General features: G+C 37.8%; 2 protein-coding genes and 1 pseudogene across 2 annotated transcripts; 1 reads left to right on the top strand and 2 right to left on the bottom strand.

The window, feature by feature from the left end:
- The first annotated feature begins 755 nt into the window (after positions 1-755).
- Positions 756-2,609, top strand: DEFB127 (defensin beta 127). Its single transcript, XM_010960963.2, has 2 exons — positions 756-804; positions 2,356-2,609. The coding sequence occupies exons 1-2, from the start codon at positions 756-758 to the stop codon at positions 2,607-2,609; spliced, it is 303 nt and encodes a 100-aa protein (XP_010959265.2).
- A 2,415-nt stretch (positions 2,610-5,024) lies between these two features.
- Positions 5,025-6,667, bottom strand: DEFB128 (defensin beta 128). Its single transcript, XM_045521094.2, has 2 exons — positions 6,619-6,667; positions 5,025-5,260 (listed from the first exon to the last, which is right to left on the bottom strand). The coding sequence occupies exons 1-2, from the start codon at positions 6,665-6,667 to the stop codon at positions 5,025-5,027; spliced, it is 285 nt and encodes a 94-aa protein (XP_045377050.1).
- Positions 6,668-9,071: 2,404 nt separating this feature from the next.
- Positions 9,072-10,208, bottom strand: LOC105073593 (L-lactate dehydrogenase B chain pseudogene; annotated as a pseudogene).
- Between the last annotated feature and the right edge of the window lie 2,068 nt (positions 10,209-12,276).

Genomic DNA, 12,276 nt, shown 5'->3' with positions numbered 1-12,276 from the left:
TCTCCTCCAAGATATGTCCACGAAGATCAATGGACAGGGAAGTCTTCCCAGAGAGCAGAACAGAAAGAATATAAATTGACTAAAGAATTCTGTACACTGGTAGGAAAGAAACCTTCGCTATTATGGTCCAACATTGCTTTATGCAATGTTATCTGTCTTTTCTCTCCTTTTTTTGCTGTTTCTAAATGAAAATTTTATTGTAGTCATCCTATATTCCTCCATCATTGTGTATTGCCTGTCTGTGAGTAAATTAAATTTATCTAGGATAAGGGGATAAAACTCAGCTGCCATCTATAATGCCTGAAGTGATAGACACAACACCCAGAGACCTAGACTCAGCTGAATGCAATAAATGGAATAAGCTTCATTTATTTTATTACCTTATTCATTCTTGCAAGTGAGTACATGTTTACCTTGGCCTCACCGGGCAGACAGCCAAAGTAGAGAAAGAACAGATTCTACCCACCAGCAGTCTACAACCTACAGAATGGCAGCAGCTGTGATGGCATGCCAACCTACAGGATGGCATCAAATCAACATCTCTGAATTCCATGTGGGGGTAGAGTGGGTAACCAAATTTCCTGTGCCTGCCCACATGATACAAAGTCCACAGTTCAGAATTTGGGGGGCACACTTTGTATCATACCATCTGTTCTGGTTCAGTGCATAAGAATCCAAGTCTCTGAAGAAGGTGACTTAGTGTGCAATTCACTTGACAAAAGGTTTGCCTGCCACATCCTCTGGAAAGCCTGGCCATGAGGCTTCTCCTGATCATTGCAATTCTGCTGTTCCAGAAGTTCACAGGTAATACAGAGATTTCCTGGGGCTCACTCAAATCAACAAGGGGATGGATATTTTCAAGAACCCAAGGGAATTTTATAATTCACAGTAGGAAGAGATAGGGTCCTAGGAATAGCTGAAGTCTATCCAATATCATCAGAAATTCTCTCTTCCTGAAGCCTTCTACCATGGTACTATTCTTAAAAAGGAGTGCTCATAAAGCTGAAAAGAGGTCATAATTTCCTCTGGGAAGGACGCATGACAGAAAGACATGAGCCAGATATCTGGGAATGCCCTTATTTCTTTGGATATAGTTTTTACTCTGGCATCAAGCCATATTTTCTTCCACTCCAATATTATATATATGTAATACATATATTATATATATGTATATATATATTTTTTAATCTATTATACTACACTGTGTGAATAGTGGAAGAAGAACAAACTTTGGATTCAGGTTTGAGAAGCATGCCTTCAGTGTGTATTAGTTTGTCAACTTTGGATAAAAGGTGAAGACTCCTTGAGCCTCAGTTTCCTCGTTTGTGGAGATAATGACACCTAGCTCATGGGGGCAGGGGGTTATTAAATGATAGAACACTTGTGAAACATCTAACATAGGGCTTTGCAACATACAAAGGAACTGAAAAATTAGCTTTCTTTTCTCTTTCAAAACCAGATCTCTTATATTTATCCCTTGTTATAGGAATAATGACAGTTTTCCCCTAACTCCTTAAAGTCCTAAGAATCAAAAAAGTGTCTAGAACCTGGTGTTGGAGGCAGCATCTTTGTTCCCAGTCTTCATCCTCTGGGGTTTACTCCAGAGGATGGTACAAGCCCTGAAGCCAAAATTTGAACATCCTAGCTCTTAGATCATTGAAAATATTTAGGATCACTGAAGGAAAGAATATATATCAAGGTGAAAAGAGGTCTGGAGGAATTCTTGCCTCTGGAGGTAGAAAGAGAATGAGGAGTCATAGAGGACAAAACAAGTCCAAGATTATTATGATGACATAGCAGCTAAAGGAAGATATTCATTGGCAAAAATGTACAATAGTGAGAAGTAATATGAGAGGAAGAATGTTGAGGGTGGAAAAAATATCGACTGGATCAAAAAAAAAGTCATCCTTGACCATGGTAGCAAGTATGAACCCAAGAGCAGAGTTCCATTCAGACATAAACACATAGTGACAAATTATTGCTTTCTGGGCAGTAGTTAAGAAAGTAGTACCCTGGAAGCATTTAAACAGATGCAGATTTATTGAGGTTCTCAGATGGAACGTAGTTCCATAGCCTGAAATCCAGGATTCAGCGCCTTTATTTTCCCAAATAAGATCTGTGCTCTTGGTGAAGTCCATCAGATGTTGGATGGAAGCCCGAATACTTAGAGGAACAAAGTATGAGTGATCAGTTAAACATAAACACTGAGGTTTACCCTCCTGGAGAATTTTCTGTGCGATATTACTGATATATGCTTTGCGAATCTCCCTACAAACGTCCTCTGCCTTCCCCATGACCAAAGTTGCCTTTCAGTCTCAAACACTGACCTTGACCTATTGTTCTTTATATGCACAGTAACTGACCAACTTAAGAAATGCTGGGGTCAATATATACAAGGATACTGCAGGAAAATATGCAAAACAACAGAAATACGTGAAGTGCTATGTGAAAATGGGAGATATTGTTGCCTCGATATCATGAAACTAGAAGAACGTAAAAAAGTTACGAAACCAACTCGTCCAAAGCCAATGACATATGCAGTCACTTTACCTCAAGATTATTATGGAGATGAACACAATTATGCAAACCCCAAGAAAAAGTCTACATAAAATCAAGCACAACTTTCTGTTAGTCTATTTCTCAACCTATTTTGATAAACTAAAGTGAAGAAGTCCACATCTTCTCCCTTCTGGTTCCTAGATCCCCAGAATGACCTCAAAGGGGATTCCAATAAAGCTCATTGACAGTTTTCTGATTCATTTGTTCTTTAATCAGAGATTGAACACTCAATATATCAAATGATGAATTGATAAGGACAATTCAGAACCTCCCCCTTGAAAAGAAGATATAACTAGTACCCTGAAAAAAAAATTACAACATGGAAGACTGGATGAAGAAACTCAGGAAAGTAGACATGTAATTCAGGAGAGGGAAAGATGAAGCTGTGTATTCAGAAAAATTTGTGAGTGAATCTAGGATTAAAGTGGTGCCTTGTGAAATGTGTAGGATTTCAACAGGTGTTAGCAGAGAAGGCAATTTGAGTGAACAGAATAAAATCAACAAATGGAAGGAAATTAGAAAAGATAGGACATTTTAGGAGACTATAGATGTACTTTGTTTGGTGTAAGAATAGAGTACCCAAAGTTGAACTATGGGGAAGTCTAATTTCTTTAGTTCTAAATGTAAGACCAGATACTATAAAACTCCTAGAGGAAAACTCAGGCAGAACACTCTTTGACATAAATCACAGCAATATTTTTTGAACCAGCTCCTAGAGTAATGGAAATAAAAGCAAAAATAAACAAATGGACCTAATAAAAGCTTTTGCACAGCTAAGGATACCAGCAACAAAATGAACAGAAAACCTATAGAATGGGAGAAAATATTTGCAAATGATGCAACTGACAAGGGACTAATTTCCAAAATATACAAACAGCTCGTACAGCTTAATGTCAAACAACAAGCAACCCAATAAAAAAATGGGCAGAAAACCTAAATAGACATCTCTCCAAAGAAGACATCCAGATGGCCAACAAGCATATGAAAAGATGCTCAACATCACTAATTGTTAGAGAAATGCAAATCAAAATTACAATGAAAAAGATTAACTTCCAAATCGAAAAAAAAATTACAATGAGATATCACCTCACACCAGTCAGAATGGCCATGATTTAAAAGTTCACAAATGATAAATGCTGGAGAGGGTGTGGAGAAAAAGGAACTCTCCCACATTGTTAATGGGAATATAAATTAGTGCAGCCACTATGGAGGACAGTATGGAGTTTCTCTAAAAAACTAAAAATAAGCTTATCATATGACCCAGCAATCCTACTCCTGGGCATATATACAGAGAAAAATACAATTTGAAAAAACACATACATCTCAATGTTCACAGCAGCACTATTTACAACAGCCAAAACATGGAGGCAACCTAAATGTCCATCAACAGAAAACTGGATAAAGAAGTTGTGGTATATATATACAGCAGAATACTACACAGACATAAAAAAAGAATAAAATAATGCCATTTTCAGCAGCATGGATGGGCCTGGAGATTGTCATTATAAGTGAAGTAAGCCAGAAAGAGAAAGAAAAATACCATATGATCTCACTTATATGTGGAAAAAAATAAAGTGTGCATCGTGGTAATTTAATAGATGTATACATTATGAAAAGAAGCCTCTCCATTTGTTAATTAACACATCCATTACCACAAGTTTGTTTGTCTGTCTGTTTTGTGAGAACACTTAAGTTCTACTCTCAGCAAACTTCGGTTATACAATCCAGTGTTGTCAACTATAGTCACCGTATTTTTAACATTAGATCCCTAGACCTTATTTATCTGAATAGCTAAAAGTTTGTAAATTTCACACTATTAAAACAAACAGACTATGCAATGTGTTTAAGAATTCTAAAAGTAATGCTTGTCTAATAGTGTCAAGTGGATGCTCAAATTGCTACTAAAAAAAGGAAATGGAGCATGCACATTAAATGAGCTTTAAAGGATGTATTGGAATTATCACTAGCTGTCATGACCGCCCATTAGATCTGCCCCAATAAATGTATGAAAATATTCAAATGTCTTGTCTTCTTCTAATCAATTCTCAGTTGTTTAGCAAAATCATCTGTATCCATTCCCACACCCACAAAGTTGGAACATTCAGATCTGCTTAAACCTAAGAAACTTCATTAAAAAGAGGAGTAATACCTGAAATGCTGTGAAATACGACCTCACATAGAAAATGGAGGGGCTAACGTCTACCTCTACCAAATGTTCACTTCATCTTTGCATCATCCATGTTGCTAGCATAATGCCTGGAACATGGTAACTATTCATTTATGTTTGAAGTGTTCAAAATAATAAGTGAATACATTAATAAGTAAATCCAGGGGAAAGCATAAGACTTTATTATATGGGGAATCTAGTTCACAAAAGTAGTAGATAAATCTCTTGCCCCTGCCTGTTGGATTAGGTGGCACTTTTGATTTAGGAAGAGCGGAGACCGGTAGACCAAGCACTTGGTTTACGGTGTAACTGTATCAAGTGTGACAGTGGGTAAAATGATATAGTCCAACTTCAAATCAGGCTTCAAAGGAGGTTCAGGTAACTTTGCGGCTTCTTGGGCTTTTCTGTTGTCCGCTTCGTAAACACAACATAATTTTCTATGTGAACATGCTACTTCAAATACTTCCCCCAGATCGCATTTCTTCTTGCAGTAGCCTGCTACATTATTAAAGCATTTTCTGGGTCGTGCTGCATCTGTGCGCAGGAAACAGCAATGCACCAGATTAGTTCCTGAGGCAGAGCAGAAGGGTCACATGGTTCCCCACAAGCTACGGCCTCCTATTGTCCCAAAGTGAATCTTATGCTGATAGGAGAAAATTCAAAGCCTCCTCCCTGAAAATCATCCCAAATGCAGGACTTCCAAAACCCCAGGTTCCCAGTCAATATCAAAGTCAGCATTCCATCAGCCTACCCCAGTCCAGTGTCCTCAGAGAGTACCAACTTGTCATCATGGCACAATTCAGAGCCAAATTAACTTTTTAAAGAACATCACAGATAAAACTTTTTAAGTGAACAGTGTAATTGCGTTTCACACTCACTGACAAGGTCAGCAGAGCTCTCCCTTTGCCAATACCTCATGGGTCTCATCATTTATTGCTGTTGAAAACTCCTTTGCTCATTCAGCCTCTGTGACTTCTTCATAACCTAGCTCCGCCTATTCCTCCCCCGACTCTCTCTCCCTCTCCCTCCCTCCCTCTCTCCTCCTTTTGATCTCGGATAAATGTGCTATCTGGGAACAAACTCAATTCCATGCATATCTGTCTTCCAGAGATCCAAACTGTTGCCTTTTCAGAGTACTGCATTAAGGTCCTCAATCTCCTGTTTCCAATTCTTTAGTTGCCCTTGTACACAAATGTGGACAAACCTACAGAATAAAGATGAAGAACAAAGACACGGTTCTCCCTATTGTAAATTCCAGAACCAAGGAGCATCTCTGAAGGTTAAAAGATATTTTTAGGGCCACAAAAAGACAACATGCCTTCTATAGTAGCAAGGAAGAAGGGAACTCTCACTGACAGAGCTCCTACTATGAACTTGGTGCTTCACTTTTGTAAACTCATGTCATCCTCACATGAAATACAATCATTAAGAAATTGAGTTATTATATTCACTTGACAGATGAGAAAACTGATTTTCAAAGGGCATACTTAACTCATTCCATATGACTAGCCAGTGATGAAGTCATATTTTAACCTAACATCTACATGCCTCCAAAGCTTGTACTGTTCTCATTACTGTTGTAATATAGGCTGAAAAATGAATTTAAATGGAAAAAGAGATGGCCAGGTTCCTGGGTGAAAACTATATTCAACATTATAAATATAAAACTAGATGATGGGTTCACTCCTACCTTGGGAGAGGACTCTGAGTACAAAGCCCTGATTTCTCACCTCCCTCCATGCTGTCTTCTAAGACAGAGACTCAAGTCAGGCACCCAAACAGTAGGGAATTTTGATGAAGCTGGCAAGATATTAACAATTTTGAAAGCCCTGACCCCACCCCTATGAAGAGTAGTATTTTCTAGAATTTCATGGTACATTTGGACAAGTTACCTTTGGATACCTCAAACAGCAGAATAATGAGAACCAGAAACAGCTTCATGTTTACTGACTTCCCAAGACAAACAGGCAGCAGGATTCTTTGTCCAGTGATCTGTGTCAAAGTCACACGGTCTTTGAAGATGAGACAGAGTTTTGAGAGCTATCAGAGCTCTGAGCTCTCATTTTAACCCATGTGGAAAGACAGGATATCCAAGTCCACCCCACTTTCATTCCCAAATATGGACTTCATGGTCACAGAATATTCCACCACCTCCTACTTACTCCTCTTTCCTCAAGATATGAGCTCTCAGAGAGCAGGAACAATCATTCCTCCACCTGGGCCATCAGCCCACTTGGGTCAGGCTTGGTCACGTGTTCTGGTTTGTATGGGACAGTCCTAGTCCAATGTCCCACTCAGCTATTGCCACCTTTCACTCACAAAGGTAATCCATTTGGAAGATTAACTGAATCATTAGCTAATCAAGGTAGACACATAAGCATATCCAATAATAATTTTTTTAATGTGTGAAACTTCCCAAAAAATTCTCTAAGAATAAGATTGCTTTTAGGTTTGACTAGATACATTGATATTATTTCAGAGTTTCCCATAAAGTTTTACCCACCCAGTAAAGCTCAATTTCACAACTAAAAATCTTTCAAAGGATCAAATATCTTTAGAACAGTGTTCAATTTGTTATGAACTGGTCCCCACTCACCTCCACTGGGTTATTTTATGGAGCCACTTATATTTCTGCCAAATTAGTGTGAGCACCCCTACCCAAATTATTATTTCCATAATGGTCTTTTTGCACATTTAAATCCCTCTTTACCAATTATATTATACTCCCCTATCCCAACTACCTAATCAGCCCTGTTGAGCTCCTAATTTTCCTTCAATCCAAGTTCAATCATCTCCACATCTGTGAAAGCTTCCCTAACTCAACTTAACAGAGCTGTAGACTCCCTTCTTTGTGTCACCATTGTACCTTGTATGTATCTTTTGTTGGTATCTTTGTTGTATCTTTTGTTGGTGGTCACACCATGTCATGTTCCAATCATTTGCAATAATTTGTGAGTCCCTCAAAGGCAGGCCACTGGTCCAACTCAATTTGGAGTTCTTAATGCACACCACAAAACTCGTGTTATATTCTCAATATATAATTATGGAATGATTTCAAAGTACTGAATAAATTATTGCTAAATAAAATACATTCAAGACAGTAGTGAAGTTAATTAAGACATTTCCTAAAGAATTCTGTTTACCTTGTTTTATAATTTGTGGGCACTAGAACCTTGAATTTATAGTAATTAGGGCCCATCCAAATATCTTTCTGTGACAGCACCTGGAGAAAAGCCTGTATTGAGAGAATTCACATTTATGATTCCCACAGATGACATTACTATTTCCTGAAGTAACACTACTTGCCTACTTCAACAGACAGTCTGTTTGTCTGTTCATCTATATCAACTCTTTAATATCAGGGAGCCTTTATGCAATCTTGGCTAGGCACAAGAAGCCCACAGACTTCTCACTTTCAAAGCCCTTTGTGGCCACATAATAGATTTTCCCTTTGAGTAGGATGGAATGGGTAATGAAATGTTGCTTTTTAGTCATGATCAGTGTTTAAAAATCACCTATCAACATTTGTTACTGCACTTCCCACTGTGACCCATAGCAGTACAGACTGCTTTTAATATCTTACTTATAAATTAACTTTAAAAGTGTCTCATTTCTTAGACATATTCTCTGAATTCTACTTAAGATGTTGTCTTTCCAAACTGTTGGACAGGCTGAATCCAGGCAAGAAACAGGATTACTAATTCCCCCTTACAAAGACTGAGGAAGTCAGGCAAGATTCTTCCATTGTTCTTTATTTAGGGATGAGAGGAGGTTTAATTAACATTTCATGCTAGAAAAATCAGACACACAGGTAAACAAAAGGGAGAAAACAGAAATAACTCATAATCTCACCTCTCTGTGAACACTCTGGTGTTTGGTCTTGGCTACTGTAAATAGTGCTGCTATAAACATTGGGGTACATGTGTCTTTTCAGAATAGGGTTTTCTCTGGATTCATGCCCAGGAGTGGGATTGTTGGATCATATGGTAACTATATTTTTCATTTTTTAAGGCATCTCCATACTATTCTCCATAGTGGCTGCACCAGTTTACATTCCCAACTCTGTAGGAGGGTTCCTTTTTCTCCACACCTCTCCAGCATTTATTGTTTTGATGATGGCCATTCTGACCACTGTGAGATGATACCTCATTGTAGTTTTGATTTGCATTTCTCGAATAACTAGTGATGAACATCTTTTCATGTGCCTGTTGACCATCTGTATAACTTCTTTGGAGAAAGCTGACATCTTGCCTTTATTTTATTTTATTCTTTTCACACTACGATCGTTAATTGTATTTGTTTAAGGACTCATATTGCAAGCATTAAATCAAGCACAGGCTTTGATTCTGTGAACCCAGATTCACAGATTTAGGGAGATAAAAGCAAACTGTGCCCCATGTACATGGATGAAAACTAAAGGCTCATGGTTAATCACACTGTAGTTTTAAAGATTCTACAGCCTAGAACTAGAAGCCAGTAGTCACAGGTCCTTTAGATCCTTCTGGATGTCCCACAGGGTGTCTGCACTTTTCTTGAGTTGGGTGACCTCCTCATCTTTCAACTTCTGGTTGATAACACTGGTTAATCCCCGGAAGGCTCAGGAAGACCTCATTCTCAATGCCATACATCCCCTTCACCATCGTTGATACTGGGTAAATCCTGGAGAGATTTTTCAACATGGATTCAATGAGATCAGCCACACTTAGTCCAACAGCCCAGTTGGTGTGTCCCTTCAGCTTGATGATTTCATAGGCACTCTCTACCACCAACGTATGCACTTCCTTACAATTTTCACTGTCATTGTCTATTCCCACTTCTGGATTCAGTTCCTGGAGAGAAAGACCTGCCACATTCACCCCACTCCACACAGCCACGCTTGAATCACCATGTTCTCCCAAAATCCATCTGTGGCAGCTGCTGGGATGAATACCAAGTTTTTCCACCATTAGATAGTGGAATCTAGCAGAATCCAGATTACACCCACTTCCAATCACATGGTGCTTGGGTAATCCACTTAGTTTCCAGGTAACATGTGAAAATATCCACTGGGTTAGAAACCACAATTATGATACAATCAGGACTATACTTGACTATCTGAGGAATGATGAACTTAAAGACATTAAGGTTCCTCTGCACCAGACTGAGGTGATTCTTCTCCTCTTACTGGCGAACTCCTGCAGTCACCACCACAATCTTGGAATTGGTGGTCACAGAGTAATTTTATCTGCCACAATTTTGGGTGTCTGAAGAAACAAACTTCCATGCTGCAGATCCACCATTTTGCCTTTGAGTTTATCTTTCAAAACATCCACAAGAGCAAGCTTGTCAGCCAGAGACTTTCCCAGAATGCTGATGGAACATGCCATACCAACTTGTCCAACACCCTCTACAGTGATCTTATTGTTGGGGACCATTGCTTCTTCTTCTGCAACTGGTGCAATCAGTTTTTCCTTAAGAGTTGCCATTGTGCACAGGGGAGAGAAAGTTCTCGACATGGCTTTAAGGGTGGCCCGAAGAAGACAATGTCAGCAGCGTGCCCATCTTGCCTTTAAATCCAGTGAGACCTATTTTGGATTTATAACCTTCAGAACTGTAAGATGGTAACTTTGTGTTGCTTTAAGCCACTCAACTTTTTGTAATTTGTAACAGCACCAATAGAAAACTAGTAACAATAGTTAATCTCACATCAAGATGTCAGCACGCCTTACAATGATCTAGCATAATTTCATGACTTGGCCAAGTGACTGTTAAAAAAAAAATGTACTGTCAGAAAGGACACACTTTGTCAACCAGCTTCCAAACCTGAAATGAGACTATTCACATAGGATAATTTGTATCTTCTAGCCCAGAAAATAAACCCTTTGATAACTCAGTTTCAGGGATTTTTCCCTGGGAGTTTCCCAAAGTTTTAAAATCTAAACCAGAGATACATTTCCTTTTTTGATAAAACTCCAGAGAGATCAGCATTATCTCTAGGCTAAATTACAGCCAGTAATCAAGTGAGGAAACCTTGTGAGGAAACCAGAAGGACCACATATGACTTCAGATGTCCAGAAAAGTGAAGAAAAATTATTCTACCAAAATAATTTTAGTGTAAAATGTTATTCTGAAAATGCATCTATTGAGAGAACTATGTATTTAGGTAAAGGCTCAATAAAATACTTACCTTATGGAGAGTTACTCTTGATTATTTTAGGTGTTAAACAATAGTTACAGATAATTATAAAATGTTTGGAGCAATAAAATAGATTTGCCTCAAAAATTATGGGTAAACTTGCAGGTTAGTCACAGTTGTGTACATGACCTACTTTGATCATATCAGACCAAGAGGCAACAGAAGATATTAGGCCTATTTTTCCCAGTTGATATACTCCATTCAAGATTCCTGCAGTCCTTGAAAAACCCATTACAGCCATGCATCTTTCCCCTTTTCTTCTGTCATAAACCCTGTAAATAGCTAGTCTTGGTTTTCACTGTCTTCCATTCAAGTGTCAAATTTAGGTATTCTGGGTTTCAAGTACCACCTAGTGGACAAAGCAAATCTTTTTACTAGCTGTCGAAACATTCAAAATTCCAAAACGTCAGGACAGCTCTCAGGAAATGATGAGCATCCCACTTCGATAATTGTTCTGCATGGTCCATGCACATCTAGAGACTTCAAAATGTTAACAAAAGAATTCTCTAATATCAAGGGACACTTTTAAAACTTCAGAAGAAATTAGAGGCTATTATAGTAATAGTCTATAGTAAAAACTTAATAGTAAAAATTTTAATATATTAAAAAACTTAATAGTAAAAATAACCTGTGTAGACAACTCTCAAAATATTTAGGTACACGGTATCTTCTAAAATTAAGAAAAAAATCACTTCAATGGACAGGCAAATTGTCCCAACCACACTCCTAGAACACCTGTGTCAAGCAAATGCTATGTTAAGAGAAAGCTCTAAATTGACTGGTCCTGGAGTGAATTTTAGCTTGAACATACCAGTTGGAGGTATTTGAAAATGGACTAAGTAGTGTTTACTACTACGGAAATTTTATTAATTTTGCTAAGTATGATGATACTATTATGTTGGTTATGTTGGAAAATAACTCTTACTTTTCAAAAATGTTTACTAGGATATACAGACATGGAATATCATGATGTTTGTAATTTACCTTGAAATATTTCAGCAAAAAATAATGGGGCAAGTTCCAAAACGAAGGGAAAAAGAAAAGAAACTATTTCAAACAGCTGAACATTTTTTGAAATACTGGGCCATCCCTTATTAAGAACGTTATTCTTTTACTGAAATCTTACGTATTATAGTCCTAGAAGTGTTATAAATAATGAAATATTTACTGGGCACCATGTATATACCACAAGCAATATTTCAGAGACATTTTATTGAAGATAAGAAAAACATATCTGAGATCAAATAAACAAAGAAGCTCAAAATTAACAACAACAAAAAGAATATACTCTAAAAGAACTGATTAAGGGAAAGATAATAAAAAGAAACAAAGTTCAGGAGAAAGCTGAAATGACTGCACAATAAGGTAAAGTCTT

This window comes from Camelus bactrianus, chromosome 19 (genome assembly GCF_048773025.1).
Source record: "Camelus bactrianus isolate YW-2024 breed Bactrian camel chromosome 19, ASM4877302v1, whole genome shotgun sequence".
In the NCBI taxonomy this organism is placed as follows: Eukaryota; Metazoa; Chordata; class Mammalia; order Artiodactyla; family Camelidae; genus Camelus; species Camelus bactrianus.
This window is presented reverse-complemented; position numbering and strand designations above follow the sequence as displayed.